General features: G+C 37.2%; 1 protein-coding gene across 6 annotated transcripts in view; it reads right to left on the bottom strand.

Annotated features, from left to right (window-relative positions):
- The window catches only part of LOC113913860 (TLC domain-containing protein 4-like), a 103,378-nt gene that overhangs the window by 19,566 nt on the left and 63,166 nt on the right, over positions 1 to 20,646 (bottom strand). For all 6 annotated transcript variants that reach the window (XM_027578257.2, XM_027578268.2, XM_027578247.2 and 3 more), the window contains 2 exons: positions 19,553 to 19,647; positions 2,090 to 2,163 (listed from right to left, as the gene is read on the bottom strand). In XM_027578257.2, the coding sequence (XP_027434058.2) occupies positions 2,090 to 2,163; positions 19,553 to 19,647 (169 nt within the window). The remainder of the gene's footprint in view (positions 1 to 2,089; positions 2,164 to 19,552; positions 19,648 to 20,646) is intronic.

The raw sequence follows: 20,646 nt of genomic DNA, 5'->3' as shown, positions 1-20,646 counted from the left end.
TTTAAAGATCAGGCTAATTGCTTGGTGAACATACTAATGACAGATGTCCTGATAAACAGACTAATGGTATTTGTTGCAGGAGAGTCTCATCCATGGAATGCTTTTAGGATATACCTAGTCTAGGATTGCTTATGGCAAACAAACCTAGAATGTATGGATTTATGGGGTCTGACCCCATGGGGAATGTTACATAAGCTATGTAACTATCTGAGTATCAAATGGAGACGTTCCATAATCAAGACAGCTCCTTCTATGTCTGCAATAGGAACTACGCATACTGCTTATAGCCCTCATAGATAACCTTATTCCAGAGTCTGCCCAATGCAAAAAGGACCCAGGGAGCCATTCTGATGGTCCTGAAAATCTCCCTGCTTTGCCAGTGCCTCGTGATTACCTAGATCCTTGGCTTAATACAGGGTACACTCTCTAACCCACGCGAGTCTGATCTGACAGTCCCAATTCTCTAGGTTATCTCTATACTAAGTCACAAAAGGGCTACATGCAATCATGGGAGCCTCCCCTGGCTTTGGGACTCGAACCGAAAATTTTAAAGATAGGCAAATTTTTCAAAGATGGAAGGGAAATTAAGGATGTGAATAAGGGAAGAAACTCGAGAACCACTCACAGGTGCATGAGACAGTAAGGGTTCAAAACTGACTCTAATGAACAGTAAGAAATAAGGCTGGAAACATATGAAGCACATTACAGTGAACCTCAAAGTTAGAGAAGAGTCTAAACAGGATGCAGTTTCTGGAAGAAAATAAACAAGGTCCAGAAAATGGATCACAGGGAGGATTATGTTGGCAGCACTGTGAAGAAAGGACTGAAGAGAGGGTGAATCTGGAAGGAGGGAAGTCAGTCGGAAGGCCACGGCAGTGGACTGAAGATACTGAAGGCCCTAACTGAAGATACTGAAGGCCCTAACTGAACTGTGGAGATCCTGAAGGCCCTCACCTAGGACTATGGATATGGAGTGAAAGAACAGCTAACGTTACACAGGAAAGATCTTCAAAAGATATCAGCAGACCCAATTAAATGACAAGGTAAGGGTCATACAGCACCACAGTAAATCCACTGGCAAATATGAGCATCTACCTCCCTCCATGAGGTGGAGCTTAATTTCCTTTCTCCTTCACCCCCTTGAGGGTGGGCTATCCTTTGTATCTTGCTCTTAAATAGAGTAAGGAAAAGAAAAAACTTCACAGTGGAGAAACCTGGCAAACACCACCTTGACCGTGTGATGCCAAGTTCACATCCCCAGTGATGTGGACATCATGTACCTCCTAACATGTTGTGATGAGAAGGGCACTTTGCCTCCATGGGATTCCTTCCAAAACCCCATCACCTCCACCTAGTCTTAAGAAAAACAGACAAATCCAGACTGGGGGACAGTTTACAGAATAACTGGACAGTACTCTTAACACTGTCAAAGTCAGGAAAAACAGGAAAAGACTCAGAAACTGTTACAGACCCACAGGAGATTGGGAAGACACAAAACTAAAGCAATGTCGCAGTCTGGACTGAGTCCTAGAACAAAAAGAAAACACTAAGGGAAAAACTGATGCAATTCCACAAAGTCTGGAGTTCACTTAACAGTGATGTATAAATGCTGGTTTCTTAAGTTTCAACAAATGGTCCATGGTAATGTAACATATCGGCAACAGGGCAAACCAGGTGGAGGAGGATCCTGGCTATCCTATGCTATCTTGGCAACTTTTCTGTAAATCTAAAATTAGAAGACAATTTTTTTTTAAATGAGGGATGAAGATGTAATGTCGCTATCAGATTTTGGGAACAGGAATAAGCTGGTGTCAAGAATGTGAACTGGACCCAAGATGAACCAAAGTATAATAAAGCATCGCCATCCTTCAAAGAGAGCTCTGTTCAAAAGCTGGGACCACCACTTTTTACCTAGGGGATCCCGGATAAGTTTCTCTCACCTTTCCAAGGCTTGGTTTCCTCATTTGCACAGATAATAATTCATACCACATATTCTCATTTTTATTTAGTAGGTTTAGGATCTTGGGAAAAATCTCCCCAAACTAAAAGGAAACAACACAAGTTTAAAATAATGAGATCAGTCACCTACCGCTGATTCACAAAAGGGCTGGAAAGTTCTGCAAGCAGACGAAAATTCCCAATGTATGCCAGGACTCCATCCCCCTGGATGATAAACATAAAACACAATGTCAGGGAGGACACGCTTATCAACATTTCCAAATATTAAAGGCACATTCAATAACTTCTCAGCATAAAATAACAATTGATATCAAAACAGACCAAGTCTCCTAGCTGATTTTCTTCATGAGAATTTAGAAATGTCACTAGAATTCTACAATATTTTTAAAAGACAGCATATTGTACACTTATAGTCACCTATAAAAACAGATTTTTAAGCAGTTGTCCCATGTTGAACTAATGAATTCGGCAAACAGCCATTGGTAACCGCATTCTCAAATTACTGTAGAAATAATTATCAAAGTAGTGTGAATTTCAGAAGCTGAGAAATTTTATAGCAATTAAATACCTGATAGAAACTCATTTTTATGTCCATTAATAAAAATCTCAGAAGTGTACTTAACATCCTAAAACAATGCGTAAGCCTGTGAGCAGATGCGTATTTGCCAAATGTAACAACACATGCTAAAACTTATGTATTACATTTGACCTGAAAAATATATTTGTCAATCAGAAGATCCTACAGCTAAAACACACACTCCCAGGACCTCTCTGAATTTAGAAACATGATGCCTAGTACATTGTATGAATTTAATAATAAGAAAAGTAGAGCAGAGTTAATAAACTCTGAAGAACAAAGAAGTATACATTAGAAAGAATAACGAAAGTATACATTCCAAAAATATCATGTAATTTAAAAAGAAATAGTCCTGCCTCCCCCCAAAACATTATACATGGAATGTCAGAAACCCTATTCCTACAAGCTATACCATGCTGCCTTCCAAATGGGAACAATATAAAGCAATAAAAAAAAATGAACTTTTTATTGAAGATTTTCAGTTCTTCTCCATGGAAATTATTTTAGGGATTAAAAATTCAGAGCTGGTTACACAAATTAGCTTCTCCAAGACTAATCTAGAACTTTTTATAATCTCAAACTCACTGGCCTTAGTGAAACTGAAATGTGTGATGAGGAGGAATGGAAGGAAGAGGGACAAAGGGCAAACACACTGGGTAAGGTAGTATTGTGCACAGGGGATGATCAACTTTAAAGTCAGCCGAGACACAGCCACACCACTCCAAAAACACGTGACAACATAGGAGACATAATTACTCACATGTGTTATTACTTTAACAGAGAACTATGAAGAATCGATGTTTATCTGAAATTATATACTGTTCTGTACTATTTACTTTTCTGTTACAGTAAGAGCTTTTATTTAAACAAACAGTAAGATTAGTTAATAGTGGTAATTAGTAGTAATTAAGAATAGGACAATTTAACAAATAAAATGTGTGAAAACTTATTTTATTTATTTATTTATTTAGAGAGGGGGCAAAGGGAAAGTTGGAAGGGGAGGAGCAGAGGGAGAGAGAGAATCTTAAGCAGGCTCCACACCCAATGCAGAGCCAAGCGAATTACAATCTCAACCACCCGAGATCATGACCTGAGCCGAGATCAAGAGTCAGATGCTTAACCAACTGAGCCACCCAGGTGCCCCAATATTTTTATGTTCTTCTCTGCCCTTTTATTTAACTATTTTTCTGGATATTTAAATTTAGTGGGCTATATTATTGTATATTTTAAGAAACATACATCTGAGACTTTGTAAAAGGGGAATGTAAATACAATGGGACTAAACAGTTGTTATCCATATTTAATAAAAAAGTCACATCTTCTTATCCATGATACAGTAGTGTATTTTTACTCTTCCAATACTACTTCTCTGAACTGCCTGTAGTCTTTAGGTGAGGTATATATTATGTTTTTGCCTTTTTTTTTTCCAGGAATGAACTACAGTCCAACATAAAATTCACTTTGACTTAAAGCTCTGCTCTCAGAAGTCCCTCTTACTGGTATCAGTCCAACAGGATGACCTCAACCTAAATATTTTAAGAAAGGTGTGAGCTTAAAATACTTAAGATTTTATTTACTAGCGACAGCAGGCTTTTTAGAGTTACAGGAATTAAGTTCCCAGCTTTCTTGGGAGCTCTGAACCTACTGGCTTGTTCTGCTAGATCAGGTATTTGTCTCCAAGGTCCTTTGCATGTATAAATTCATCATATAGACTACCCATTTGTAAAACATCCATCCTTTTTCAACACTCCAAAGCATACTGGATGGAGTGAACGGTTCTAGTAAAGAAAATCCTGTTCAATGTAGCTACTCTTTTCTGGTAACATTTCTGAGTTCAGAAGCAGTCTTATTTCCCCAAAATGAGTCATTATTCCATTGTATGAGTGTTCGTCACAACCTGCACACCACATTAGGCAACTAAGGTTCGGACTGTTCATCCTTTTCTGGCTGCTTTATCAGGTTCCTTAGCACTCCACCAGACACTAGAGAAACGGTACATAAACACCTGTTTATTTAATGCAATACTTTTTTGCCTTCTCATCCTCTATTTCCAAATTACAGAAGGACACTCTCCTTGCCACACTCTAAACATGTGATTTTGCAGGTGGCCAACATCTGCTAGCAACAATTGTAGCTATGTTGCAGGCACACGTCTATGGAGGTCATCTCCTTCCACTTCCATAAAGTCAAAACTCTCACTGGTCTTGCAGGTTTTGAGGAAGCTAAAGGTGAGAAAGTACTTTCATTACGAAAGCCTCAACATCAGAGGTAAGCAAATCACACCCCTTTTTAGCACTATACTATGCAAGGTGTGGAAGACGTTTCTCAAGGTAGTATCTTTTCATTTTCTTTGGTAAGAATTTTATAGACTGAATGGAACTTGCCAAGTTTACATTTGCACTGTCTGCCAAATATGCAGACTGAGCAAAATCTAATTCATATATGAACAATACATCAACAATTTTTGTTTTAGTGGTTTCTTTATAATCTTTATAGGAATCAAAAATTCAACTTGAAACTCCATTTTTCAAATCAAAGTACCTAAGAGCTAGGGAAACATCTTTGTGTTGCTGTGATTCCATGCAACACTTGATAGAGTGAAAAAAGTATGATTGTTGGTAAGATCCAACAGAATCAGCTCTCTATGTGTAAGAAGCCAACACATCTGTTATCAAAATTTACATTTTTCACCAACAGGATGTTTTAGTTGCAACCTCTGAATCAGGAAATGTAACTTTCGTCAGTTTCACAGAATGATCAAGGGAAAAAATAAAATGTGTATATCCATGTGATAGGTCTATGTTAATTCAGTGCCTACTATTTTCAGCTGAGCGACAATGTCTTTTTGGAAGATGAAAAAAGTACAGATGGATTAGATGCACCTGCCTGTCTCATTCCAGACTTGTGAGACTCAGTCTCTGCAGTCTTTTACATCCCCATCTCTAGCAGGCCCGTATTAGTTTGCTAGAGCTGCCATAACAAAGTACCACAGGCTGGGTGCCTTAAACAACAGAAAGTTACTGTCTTACAGTTCTGGAGGCTAGAAGTCCGAGATCAAGGTGTTGGAAGGCCCATGCTCCTTCTGAAGGTTCTAGGGAAGGATCTGCTCCAGGCCTCTCTCCTAGCTTCTTGCAGTTCCGTGGCTTCTGGCAGCCCAACTCCAATCTTCACGTGACAGTTTCCCTGTGTGCATATCTGTGTCCAAATTTCCCCTTTTTATAAGGATTCCAGTCATATTGGATTAAGGACCCATCCTACTCAACTATGACCTAATTTTCACTTAACTAATTACATCTGTATTGACTCTATTTCCAAATAAAGTCACAGTCAGAGGTAATAGGACTTAGAACCTCTGCAAATCAATTTGGGGGCAGGATATAATTCAATCCATAACAATGTCCAATCCCAAATTCTTTTCTGCATATTGCGCAGTATGGTCTGTTTTGGTTATCTAATTCCCTAATACATGTGTCTTTCTACCCATCTATAATAACATATTATTATATATGTAATAATATATATTATACATATTTCCATATATAATAACTATAACCTTCTTTACTGGTAACGATGGAGCATTCTGGTGTTGGTATCATAACTATTCTCATTCTCATTATCTGAACTTCCAATGTACAAAGATGACTGTTAATGCTTTGATTACAACATACTTCAGTTGCATCATTCAACGTCATGTGATAATGAATGATCCATTATTTCTGTGATTTGCAAATCATGGCTGCCATGATTTTTTTACATCACAGGAAAAGATTTCACAGGATGCGAGATTTTCAGTGGTAAAATGGTAAAACCCAGACGGATTTGGGCAGGCCACTCCCATCTTTGTTTTATTATGATTTTTATTATAATGAATTTCAAATGGCAGGTGAACTTTTTCATTTTAATACATAATCAAAATCACATTCCCAGCGATGAGAAAGAGGAATGAAAAAAAGAGTAAACCTCTCTAACTCATCTAGCACAAAGAAGCACTTTCAAGATAATAGGAAACAAACTGTCTTTCATATTCCAAGTTCCTGGATGTTTCATGGACTTATTTTTTAGTTTTGATGATATGTTTGAAGTTTAGGTGTTTCCAAAGGAAGTGGTTGAAATTTCAGTTAAGAAAAGGTCAGAAAAATAAGTAATTGTGTTTAGTTGGAGATCATCCCAGGAAAATTAAAAAGCTGAAATGTCCTGCTTTTCTCTTACCATAGTTAAATTCTGCAGTGAGTAGAGCAAGGGAGAAGAGATTTGAAAATAGTGTACAGGTAGAACAGGACTCTTGGAGAGGCAAAAAATGCAAGGAAAATAGTTACTTTAGTGAGATTCTTACCTGAGGCAGACATACAAAAATCTTAGAAGTATTTTTTATTAGGACAATCCTCTATTATAATGAATTCATGTATGTAATAAACATTTACTCTTACTTGTAAACATAAATTCTCTCATTTATGACATTGCCTTCCCTCCTCAGTTAAAGACAGTTCTTCCAATCTATTTTTTCTAACAATCTTCTTTTGTTTAGTTGTTTTAAATCTATGGCATTCTAGGTAACTATATCCTATGTTTAGAGGGTATGCCAGACCAAACTGCTATAAAGTATGAATTAATACATTCCAAAGGTCAGCCAAAGTCTTGCTAAATTACTTACTGTACCTTTCAAATAAATCATTTTTCCAAAGATGAGATCCAATACTGAAATTTTTTTAAGTTTTTGTGATTTCTAAAATATTTTCAAGAGGACACACCAAAGTCATGCAAAATATTGAAATAATATCATAGCAATAGTTTTACTCTCAAACTTCAAGAAACAATTTTAAATATTTCTCTCTAGTGAACTTTAAAAATACAAAAAAATATGAAATATACTAAGGTCTTGTTTTTTTTGTTTTTTGTTTTTTAAGATTTTATTTATTTATTTGACAGAGAGAGAGCACAGGTAGGCAGAGTAGCAGGCAGAGTGGCAGGCAGAGGGAGAGGGAGAAGCAGGCTCTCCATTGAGCAGGGAGCCAGATGTGGGGCTCGATCCCAGGACCCCAGGATCATGACCTGAGCCGAAGGCAGCAGCTTAACCCACTGAGCCACCCAGGTGCCCCAATATACTAAGGCTTTTTGAGAGTTTAGAAAAGTATTTCTTCTAACTCCTTTCAAATTGGTATAAAATTAAAAGTAACTATTAACCAAAGTATCAAGTTAATAGCAGATAAAATGTGACTTTATAATAGTCTTTAAATATTAAAAGTTACTAGTAAAAATTATAAATTTGATATGTTGCTTTCATCTAAATTTAGCCAAAATGCAGTATCACCACACTTTGAAAAGACTTTCTCTTGAGTTTATAAAAAATTGGGCACAGCATCCTGGCTCTTCTTCTAATTTCTTTAACCTCTTTCCAAAGAAAATGGCTAGTTCTCTCATTTCTAACCCAGTGGTTCTCAAAGTGTGGTCCCCAGACTAGCAGCATCAGCATCGCCTGGAAATTCGCTAGATATGCATATCTCGGGCCCCATCACAGACCTACTGAATCAGAACCCCTGAGGGTCAGATGAGCAATTGAGTTTTAACAGGCCTTCTGAGTGATTCCAATATTCACTAAAGTTAGAGAAACACTGTCCTAGCTTACAAATGATCTACGAATCTCTAAGCCCTTGGGAAAACGACCTCCCTACTTCTCTGAAACTGTAATTAGGGAAGATTTACAAAGCCCCCCATCAGATCCCACAGCATTATGAAGGCAGACCAGCTACATCCCTCTAGAAGTATTTTCCGGACTCCTTAATCCCCAGCGGGGTCAAGTGTCTCAAGAGATCTCTCTGCTTGTCAGGATGCTTACCCCTGCAAATATCTATATTCCTTGTGTCTCTTTTACAGTTCTATCCATAAAGCCTAGTGCAGTGCCTGGCCCATATTTCCTGAGCTGAACCTCACCTGCTCCTCAGTGTGAAGCAAGCAGAATCACCTCCAAAACCAAAATCCTAAGAGTCCCTACAAACCTATTTCTGAGTGGGTGAGCACTCTGATGAGAATATTAGTATTCCATTCTAAAAGAAAAGGAGAAAAATACCCAGATTTTAATTTTGTAAAGAGATCAGTAGAGAAGAATTAGAGGTCATCATAAATGTGTTATGATAAAAAAGTCTGATATTTAATTTCTAAAACTTGATACATTTAGATTAGTGAAGCAAGACAGAAAAAAAGTGGGTAGACAAGTAAAAGATATGGGGAATATCACCTCACACCCATCAGATTGGCTAGTATCAAAGTCAAAAAAAGGAAGTGTTTGCAAGGGTATGGAGAAAAGGGAACCCTCATGCACTCTTGGTGGGAATTCAAACTGATGCAGCCACTGTGGAAAACAATATGGAGGTTCCTCAAAAAATTAAATTCCACTTCTTGGTATTTACCTGAAAACAAAACAAAACAAAAAAACAAAAAAAAAACAAGAACACCAATTCGGAGAGAATCTTTCACTCCTATGTCCATTGTAGCATTATTTAGAACAGCCAAGATATGGAAGCAACCTAAGTGCCCATCAACAGATGAATGGCTAAAGAAGATGTGGTGTATATATACACAATGGAATATTATTCAGCCATAAAAAAAAAATGAAATCTTGCCATATGTGAGAACATGGACAGACTGGACCTCTAGAGTTTTATGGTAAGTTAAATAGTCAGAGAAAGACGAATACCATATGATTTCACTTATATGTGGAATCTCAAAAAACAAAACAAATGAACAAGCAAAACAGAACAGAAACAGACCCACAGATACAAAGAACAAACTAAACTCATGGTTGCCAGAGGAAAGGGGTATTGGTGAGGGACAGGGAGGGTGGCAAAACGGGTGAAGGGAGTTAAGAGGTACAAACTTTCAGTTATAAAATAAATAAGTCATAAAGATGTAATGTACAGCAAGGGGAGTAGAGTCAATTATATTGTAATAACTTTATACGGTGACGGATGGTATTAGACTTAACATGGAGATCATTTGGTAATATACAAAAATATAAAATCATGATGATATAAGCCTGAAACTAGTAAGATACTGTATGTCAACTATATTTTAATTAAAAATAAAAAGAGGTAGGAGAATTTGATCTAGCTATGGATCAGAAGGAAAGCAGATTATCAATGAGCATGCCAGAAAACTAAGGAGCCCTTTATTTTTTTTTTTAAAGATTTTATTTATTTATTTGAGAGAGAGAGAATGAGAGACAGAGAGCACAAGAGGAAAGAGGGTCAGAGGGAGAAGCAGACTCCCCGCCGAGCAGGGAGCCCGATGTGGGACTTGATCCCGGGACTCCGGGATCATGACCTGAGCCGACGGCAGTCGCTTAACCAACTGAGCCACCCAGGCGCCCAAGGAGCCCTTTATTAACTGCATGACCTTGTGGCTGTTACTGAAATTCTCTAACCCCATTTCCAGATCTCTATAAATACAGTGAATACTTTTTACTAGAGCTGATGTTAGGAGTGTGTGGCTGCCGCCGCCACCTTCCTCATCTTCCCCGTTTTGTGGAACAGTGGAATGACAGGGTTAGAATTAACTGATAGATGGACGTGTCTAAGAATGCCCTTTGATTATTACCACTGTATCCCGATGCTGATGGCAGAATGTCCATAAATATTTCTTGGCTGGCTGACTGTTAGAATCTTTCAAAACCTTTTTCTATTTGGGGAATTCATTATGATAATTAAGCAATTAAGTTTGGAGAGGCAGGGATAGTCAGTAAATGATCACAGCCTGGGGGATGGAGGCCAGGACTGGAACCCTAGCTCTCCTGGGTGACTTTGGGCGTAGCTGATCTAAATTTCAGTTTCGCCATTTGTCAAATGGGCATAATACCATCTTTATGACAGAACCGATGTGAGAATAAGATGAGCTATGTACTAATGGCAGCCAAGAAAAATATGAAAACAGAAAAGGCACTCAGAAAGTGAAAAAAAATTTGTAGTTGAAGTTGAAATTGAACCTAGCACTTTTTCATACCATGATTAGAAAGATTAATTAAGTTTCAGGACAAGTCCTAAAAGGGCCTATTCCTTCCTGTCTATGTATTAGTCTTCAGCTCACTGATACTTGGTCGACTTCACAGGAATGAAGGCCCCAGCTGAGGAAGAGGTGAGATGAATGACACATCACCATCACAATTAGTGAGGACTGAATGTGGGCTCACTATTACCACTTCACTATAAAACGGTTACTTTCTAACTGTTGCGGAAAAAAATCCAATTTCAAAAGGAAAAGAAATACTTCTAAGGGTGAACTGTTTTATTCACAGAATAGGTTATGCCAACTTTCTACCTCATAACCATACTTCACCCAACCCAAACTTCACTCTGTTCATGACAACTTTATGTTCATTACCATCACAATATAGTAGTGTTGAAATGGCCTCTGAAGATGGCCTACTTCTATTACCCACAGATTTTTTAATCCCATCTTCCAAAGCTCTTCCAATTTGCCCTTCAGCCTGGACAACTCCATGGTGAGAAGTACAGCATCTCCTGAATTTGCCTTGGGAGCTGTCTTGGGATTGCTATTCCAAAGTTCCAGAACTACTGCACCTTCTCTGACTTCCGCTCGCCAGTCCCTACTTCTCTGATCCTGGCAATCCAAAATCTCTTCTTCACATGATAACCCTTGAAATATTTAAAGATAGAGCATGTCTATCTTCTTTCCAGGTACCATTTCCAATTTGCTCAGAAAATTCTGGTCTACACTCTTCAGAGTTTCTTAGCCTTATTAACTGCCAGTCTTCAGAAAACAAAAACAGAACAAAAAACAAAAACCAACCAATCCCTCGATGAAAAGAACCATTTGCACACAATAATTTCTACACAGTAACCAGTTAAATCACACACGATGCACATACATCTTTTTGAAGGCACAGGATAACCTTCCAAAGAGAATTTTAGCAGAACACGTAAATATACCTAAAAATGTACATACCACTTGCCGAGAATTTCCGCTCTACAGAATTATTCTTTGAAAATAATTGTGTATGGCACAAATATGAAAAGATATAAGGCTGTTCACTTGATTTATACATAATGGTGAAACTCAGAACAAACACATAACAATAGGGAATTCGTTAAATATGATTATATATCCACATGCCACCAAAAAAGATAATGATCCAACCAGATGGCCTGAGAATGAAAACATTTTCAGAACTTATAAAAGACTTAGAGAATTTACTGATTTATCGGTGGGTGATGTATTGTTTGAATTTTTTGATAGTTTCCTATGCTTAACTCTTAGCTACCTAACAGAATCCAACAGGTTCATATCTTCATCCCCTACACCCTACAGCTCCTTAGTTCAAAACCACACGGGTGTAGAACTATGCTTCAGTCATCTTTTTTTTTTTTTTAAGATTTTATTTATTTATTTGAGAGAGAGAGAATGAGAGATAGAGAGCACGAGAGGGAAGAGGGTCAGAGGGAGAAGCAGACTCCCTGCCGAGCAGGGAGCCTGATGCGGGACTCGATCCCGGGACTCCAGGACCATGACCTGAGCCGAAGGCAGTCGCCCAACCAACTGAGCCACCCAGGCGCCCTGCTTCAGTCATCTTGCTTCTACATTTTCTGCTCCTGTCCATCAATGACTGGCCACCTGTTTAATCCAGTACACCTATGACAGCATTAAGTGTGGCATACACTTAGGGGTGTAGGTAACCATTAGATAAGCTTTAGTTACATGTAATTCCTCATTACCTTATCCCCCACTCTCCTACTCAAAAAAACCTACTGAAATACAGATGAAGTAGATGTTATTAAAGGGAGAGGTGAAAGGTTGAAGTCTACTCTAATATTTTTAGATAAATGAATGACAAATTTTGACACTTTACTGTTAGTGAATTACGACAAAACTCACAACTCACTTCTGGCCAATATGGGGTTTCCACCTCTACCATCTACCTTTGAGGAGCTTTGCCTACAGTAAAACTCATACTTGCCTTGACCTCTACACGACTCTATGAGGGAAAACAAAACAGGATTTGTCTGATACCTTCTGGAGATTAAAAGAAAATTCTGCTTTTAGCCAGTGATTATGAAAATCTGGATTTTCTTACCATGGGAAATTTAATTTTCTTCAGCAGAGAGCCGCTAGGGTTAGAGCTTCAGAAAGTAAGGGAGAAGGACAACTAAAATTATCACGCACCTACTACTGTTCGCATAGTTCTAGATACTGTGCCATCAATGGCCTGGCGTGGGATGGGCACCATATCCCATCACTAGGGCTGGAGAGACGTTCCAGGCATCCGAAACTGGACACTTGTGTAAAAATGGGACTGTGTTCGGCAGTAGCAATAATAAGGTGCTTTGTCATAGGTTATTATACTGACCTGGAGCCTTACCACATTTCCATGGAAACCCTTTTCAGAGTCCCATCAATCTCAAAATGAGATTTGGGAACAAAATCCATCCTATATTTAATAACTATTTGAATTTTAATCATCCAAGGCTTTTGATTATTTATTTACAAGGTAATCGAAGGTCTGAGCTAACACACAGGACTGGATTGCCAAATCAGATTCATGTGAAACCGTGATCTTATCTAGTATTAAGCTTTACCAAATGTTCCAAAGATAGAGGCCATCAAATTATTCAGAGGACAAAGAGAGAGGTGGGGGACATCAAAGGCAGCTGGCAAGCCAGATCCTCCCTCTGTTGGACAGGCAGCTCTGGCCCAGAAGAAATGAAGGTTCACAAAGTTCCCCACAAAACAGTGAGAGTTTAACTTGTTAAACATCTCCGTCCTCTACCCCCAGAAAGTTGTATAGCCGACAGGACATTCTCCAAGGAGGCAGGCCTCACAGCTCCTAGGTTCACATTACCATATAATCTTTTTTTAAAATATTTTATTTATTTATTTGAGAAAGAGAGAGAGAGAGAGAACTCCCAGGGAGAGGCAGAGGGAGAAGCAGGCTCCCCGCTGAGCAAGGAGCCTGATGCGGGGCTCGATCTCCTGGGATCAACCTGAGCCAAAGGCAGAGGCTTGGCTTAATGACTGAGCCATCCAGGCGCCCCACATTACCATATAATTTTTAGCCAGGGACATCTTAAAGGCATTTCAGAGTTAAGGTCTCTTCCTCCTAACAGAGGTCAGTACTCTGTTTACTCAAGGGTCCTGCTGACAAGATTAGATGGGAGTCACCTGCCCTCCTTTCTCCCCCTCCCTTTCTTCCAAGAAGCAAACGGATTTGCAGGCCGGCTGCTTTCACCCCTTCCTTCCAGGGTTACTTAAGAACTTGGTGACAGAACTTAGCTTATTCTTACTTGCCCATTGCCTAGCTCCCCAGTATTAGAACCAAATCAAATCATTTTAACAAAACAGCTGAATCAGAATCTCAGAATAAAACTTCAAAGATACTTTAGGGTAAACTCCTACCCAAAATTTTTACTTACTATATATCTATATTCATATCTATCTGAGTGAAGATATCCTATGGTAGAACTATTTTAAAAGGCCACTGTTACAATCATCTATTTATTTATTGGGGATGTCTCTTCTGTAAAACAGAAGTCTGACCTTCCTTTCTTTTACTGTCCCCAGAGATCCCAGTTCAAACACCTGAATTAACCCAGAATAAATCTACTCTTCTCCACTTAATAGTCCTCTCACATTCCCAAGGGCATTTCTAACTACCATGTCCTACAATTTATCTTTTGTGGGCTGACCTCTCTGGGTCCTTCAATTGTCACAGGACAATAGCTTCCTAATCTAATCTCCACTGTTATCTGGCAGCCCCTCCCCAACGCCAAGCATATGCAAGGTCAGGGACACTAGATAATGAGCTTGGGTGTGGTCTAACCAGGAAAACTGTCATTTTTGTTTGAATTGCTCTGCCTCCCCTAATAGAGTCTAAATTTGAAACCAGCTTTCTTTTAAAGCAGATGTGACATGCTATTGGTACAACTGAAGTTTTGGTCATTTATCACCTCTGGGTCATTCCTCCCTTCTTATACATTGTCACACCTAAATGCAAAACCTAACATTTATTACTGTTAGGTTCCATCTATTTGTTTTTTTTTTTTTTTAAGATTTTATTTATTTATTTGACAGAGAGAGCGAAAGAGCACAGCAGAAGGAGAGGAAGAAGCAGACCCCTTTCCGAGCAGGGAGCCTGATGCGGGACTCGATCCCAGGACCCTGGGATCATGACCTGAGCGGAAGGCAGATGCTTAACCATCTGAGCCACCCAGGCGCCCCCATCTATTTGTTTCAGCCTATTGCTCTAGCCTGAAAATGTAATATATCATCCAGCATATTATTAGGTCTCCTTCTTAGCCTTGTTTCAGTCATTTGATAGGCTTGTTAAAAAAAAAACCAAAAAACTTTTTTTATTGTGGTAAAATATACGTAACATAAAATTTACCCTTTTAACTACTTTTAAGTAGTTCAAGTTAAATGTTTAACTACTTTTAAGTGTTTAAGTCTCCAAAATTTTTCATATCCCCAAACTGAAACTCGCACCCATTCAAGAGTAACTTTATCCCCTGCACCCAGCCCCTGGTAACTATTCTCTGTCCATGGATTTGAGTGTTCCAGCACATCATATAAGGAGCATCATATGGTAAGGCTGTTTTTTTAAAAACCTAATTAAGAACAAAATATTGACTCGGGTACACATGGCAATGCTCTCAGCTGACATCTATTTTATCATCACACATAAGTCCAATGTATGAACTGTTTTCTTTTCTGGTATTGAAAGGAAATAGCCTTCAAAAACCAAGACAGGTTAGAGAGAGAAAAGGGAAACAGTTCTAAGATAATCCAACTATGCAAATCTGAGGGGATGCTCTGTGCCCACAAAAGAGCATGAAGCAGCAACCACAGGGCAAGGAAGGAAGAGCTAGCCTTGAACTCCTCCTAAACCAAATCAGAGGAAGGTCTTAAGGAGCTTGGTTATGTTCATCAAATAGGGGGAATGGTCACATCAGGTATTCTATAATAAAAAGTAAATATGAAAGCAAACTCCAAAAATCGAAACACAACATATATTTGTGTGTATGTAGGTCTTTACATATATATATACCCACATATGTAACATATTTTTTAAATGGCCACTTAACATTTTTACCACGACTAATCCCTTAATTAGTAGCAAGAGTTACAAGCCAATTGTATGACTGTGGTTGCATATAGATTTAAATAAGTAAGCTATACAAATACTAATAAAAGTTTTTTTTTTAATTTTCCTCACCATATTTTCTTTTACTTTTTTTAAATTAACATATAACACATATAATGTATTATTTGTTTCAGGCTAATAAAACAATTTCTAAGACTGACTTCTGCCCATCTATTGCTCATTACAGTATAAGAAAAGCTGACAATGTTTTATTTCAGTAGAAAAAAGGTTAATATGTTATTCCAGTTTTTAAAATATTTTGATTTAAATATTTAATGTGTTTTATTCATATGTAAAATTTAGTGGGGAACAGAAATCACACAGACCTTACTATATAATATTGCTTTAGTAAGCTATATTAGGTGGCTATTTTAATACGCACCTAGTCAACAAAAGTGTTAAATTTTGGAAATTATCTTTTGAAATGTTGCTCTAACAGCTATGATAGTCACCTAAAATTTTTCTTTAAGACTATCCTAATGGGAGAAAAGGAGGAAATACATGATTTTATGCGTTAACTGAGAACAGGCAACACTATTCAAGTCATCTTAAAACATTTTAACAGTTTAACACTGTTAATGATAAACTGTTGGTGAGTCATGGCATTTCTTTCATGGCACTGTTGTGGAAAGTCTTCTTTAGACTAAAACTAAGACAGATATTTTTCTAATTCTTCTCTCCTGATATACATTACAGCTTTACTGTTTCTGACATAACAAGTCTTTCACTTTTCAATACCGCTTCATACATACTTGCTTGCAAAATGTTTTTAAAATGTAGACACTGCGGTATAACATTAAACAAGAAACAAATTCTCACCCTCAAGGTATCACACACTGCAGCTAATTCCCTTAAATAAATGCACTGAGAGCCTTGGAAACCAAATTTTCTTCGCAATTGCAGCTGCATGGTTTAATGATTAGATTCCAGGGTGGTTTAATGATTAGATTCCAGGGTGGTTTAATAATGCAGAAGAGTTGGGGAAAGTATGTATAGCAGTGCTCTTCTTTTCAAGTTCAAAAGTTTTCCAAGTATACTCTAACTTTTATCTAAAGGTGTGGTTTGATTGGGGAATGGCGTGATCCACAAGAAACACAGAAAAAAATGAAGGCTATCAAAGAGATCAGGAGTACAAAAGACAGTGGTTTATCCTTAAAAATAGGGCGTTAAAGCATAATTGTATTCACGTCCCTTATGATAAGAAATTATCCTCTCACATTTCCCCTAATAATTAGTATCCTGACGGGGTGGGGGGGTGAATACTAGGAAAAAATCTGTAGGATTTTTACCTTTCTATATAGACAGAAGAGAAGATTCCTTAAGCTCTAAGTTACTCTACCAGAGAATTTTAAAACTCCAATAAATATACTGGAGAGAGGTACAAAAATAGTGATCAAGACATTATATAACCTATACATAACCTATTTAATAACCTATACTTAAGAGGATCTTACTTTTCAACTATTCAGTAGAGCATACATTTAAAACCTACAGATAACTTGTCTCTAAGTTTTAGTTACAATTAGACAATCTTTTGGGGTGTCTGGCTGTCTCAGTCAGAAGAGCATGTGACTCTTAATTTCAGGGTTGTGAGTTCAAGCCCCATACTGGGTGGAGCAATAATTTAAATAAATAAATAAAAAAGAAAACCTTTTAAGAAAAGAGGTTAGTACAAACAGCTTAAATAGTTGCATACTTATCAAGTCAAAATGCTTTCACATACCAGTTCTCATCACGTAAGTGAGGAAATTCATAAAAGTTTATACAAAATAATAGTAGTTGTTGCTGTTGTTATTCTTTTGTTAGCCTTACTTAAATTGCACAAAGTGACGTGGGAATTTACTGCATGGAACAAAAAGTTTTCTATAGTTTAAACAGGAAATGTAAAATCTATAAATGACAAAGGATCACTATATCTATAAGCATTTATTTATTTTCTAATTTTTTTCTGTTTCCCTCTGAATGGATTCACTTTAATCAGATAAATTTACCTCATACCATTCATTTATTTCATACAACAGAACATAGGAAGCCACCAAAAAAGCAATCATCCCTAGAAAACACTGCAGTTGATTTTCTTATCAGTAAGGAAAGAGTTAATTTCTTTGCACTTTGATTTTTTTTTTAATAAAGGCATAAAAGTCCAAAGAGAAAACAGTATTCATCCCACATAATTAAATACTCAACCCACCAATCCACGCACAGCCAGCCCTTTGCCAAGCCTGGGATTCAGGGGCCGAGCGAGAACAGCAGCTCATCGTATTCACATTTCCAAATGCACGTAAGTGACCTGTTACCTTTCATCGGCTTACATATATTCTTTTCATAGCACAATGGTTATTTGTGACGCATGTTCAGAGAACATACTTCTGCACTGCAGCATGATATTAAACTCACATGGGCACCCACACATTCTTCCCAGATTTAATCAGTATTTTGTTGGTCAGCTTTCATGTTTTTTTAAGCAAGTGGTTAGGAAGCAAGTGCTTGTACACGAAACACTTAAGACCTGTGAAAGGTAAAAGTCTATATTTTATAACTACTTCTAATCTATTAAAATCTAAAAAGAAGACAAACAGTAGGAAATGCCAGTAAAAATAGCATATTGGTTCAGAAAAATAAAGTGATTAATGATACCTTTTGGGTATACATAATCACTTATTTATAGCATTAAAACCAGCATAGTTTTTTTAAAATTAATTTATGACTTCAATGGGTGATAGAGATATTTTTATATATCTGATTCTTGCAGAAATAATGCCAAATTGACATCTTATTCACCAGCTATCTGTGTGTGGGTCAATATAAAGTGGAAGAATATTAATACATATTTATATTAATTTTTTAAAAACCCTCCAAATAATCACAGATGTCCAGTAATGTAAGGATTTTAGTAATACCAACAAGAAAAAAAAATCCAGTGGTTATATTTAAGTTTTAAAAAGGAGAAAACATGGAATGGTATACCATACTATTACATAAAATTTACATTATTCTAGGGACACCTGGGTAGCTCAGTCAATTAAGTGGCTGACACTTGATTTCAGCTCAGGTCATGATCTCAGGGTTGTGAGACTGAGCTGAGCGTGGAGCCTATGTTTCTCTCCCTCCCTCTCTGCCCCTCCCCCTTGCTCTCTCTCTCTTGCGTGCATGCACCCGTGTGCACTCTCTCAAAAAAAAAATTTGTATTATTCTAGTTTACATATGTCTATTATTTCCAAATATCTATTTGGGGATTGTTGGCATATCTAGGTTGAAAAACAAATGATTGTAGAGAAATCTAACAAACATACAAGGGATATAAAATTGCTAATTTACAAATATATAATGTAGAAAAATAATTTTAGACATAAAGCTTAATATGCATTACTGCCTGAGATTTGCTGTGAGTACCCTCTATTAGCTCAGTCTTGGAATTCTGATGAAGTCTCTGAGCAAGACTCCCCCACTGCTCCAGCCTACTTAAATGTAATTACATATATACATGTAATTGCACAAGAATTCAACAGAAAAGAAATATTGTAGTTGGTTATATAAGAATCTATTCCTAGCTCTGGCTGTTAAGTCATAAATGCATCTAGAAAGACAGGCAAATATCAATAGCTACATGATCCTAAAGGTTTTAAGTGAAAATTCGAGAAATTGGGGTTATCTGCCTTCAATTTTATGAATCCAAATAGACACACTAATACAAACACACAAGTCATTATTTTTGTTAACAAACGAGAGAACACATCACAACAGTGATCCCTGAAAGCATCTGGAGTTGGTCTTTATAAATTGAGAACTCTAAGTTTCGATTTCTGTTCACCCTTAAGTCATCACTCCCCATCTTGTCTACTTGTCAGGCTACTGTAAATCCTGGCACTCACCAGTACAAAGTGGTATGCATACAGCGCTGTACAATGGTGAATTATAAAATATTTGTCACCAATCACTTTCCAATACAAAATGAGAATCAACAAATCTGAAAGAAGGAAAAATAAGTGAGATATTACATAGGAAGAAGGCTGTACTGTTTTCCCAGTGTATTTAACTTTCCTCCTTAACTATTTGTCACAGTCCATACTGAGCCCACTGCACTTTGTTCATACTTCGCTAGTCCAGTTACCCCCCCTTATTGTAAAGTATCTGCTTCCACACGACTGTTTCCCCCACTCTACTGCAACCTCCCTGGATGAGGACCAGGTGTGGGAATCCAGCATAGTGCCCACCACACAGGTAATATATTGGTTGAAAGTACAAATGAGTAACTTGTTTCCAGGGTTAAATAAAATGGAAATGTTACTGAATAAAAATAATGTTTAAATAAGCTTAAATTACTAATGTTTGTGACTACAACAATTCACACAGATAAGATGTTTGGAGAAAAGGTACAAAATGACCAACTCATTTATAACACAAATTCAACAAACAATATTTAAAAATTAACAAAGGATGTGATTAAATATTAATTCAAAATAGCAAAAAACAAGAACTAAAACTATTAAAAAAATATGCAAAGAAAGAGGTCAAGGCCTCAATTTCTCCTTAAGAGATCCTGAAACTAAACACCATGATTCAGAAAATAGTTTCCCTTAACAAAACAGAATGTTTAACAAAACAGAAACTTCTCAAAATGTTAACACAACTATGTTCTTTACCAAATGGCTACATGTGAAAGGTAGACATGGAGACAAGTGGCTATCATGGATGGAAGCCAGGGAAGGATTCAAGGCTTATGGGATTGGAGCTTATATAATATGGGAACCTTCTTTTATATATAAAAAAAATGAAAATTACTGATACAAAACTAGATGTGAATATTTATTTTTTAAAAAAGTGATCAGATTACACATTTTAAAGAGAAAACAAACAGTACAAATGTGGAAATCAAGAAAATATAACACTATTAGTAACTGACTGCATGATAGACCTCTCTAGATATATTTTCCCGACGAATTTTGGCTGTACCCTCTTTGGTCAC

The sequence above is a fragment of the Zalophus californianus genome, chromosome 4 (genome assembly GCF_009762305.2).
Source record: "Zalophus californianus isolate mZalCal1 chromosome 4, mZalCal1.pri.v2, whole genome shotgun sequence".
NCBI lineage: Eukaryota > Metazoa > Chordata > Mammalia > Carnivora > Otariidae > Zalophus > Zalophus californianus.
Note: the sequence above shows the minus strand (reverse complement) of the source record. Positions and strands in the feature narration are given on the sequence as shown.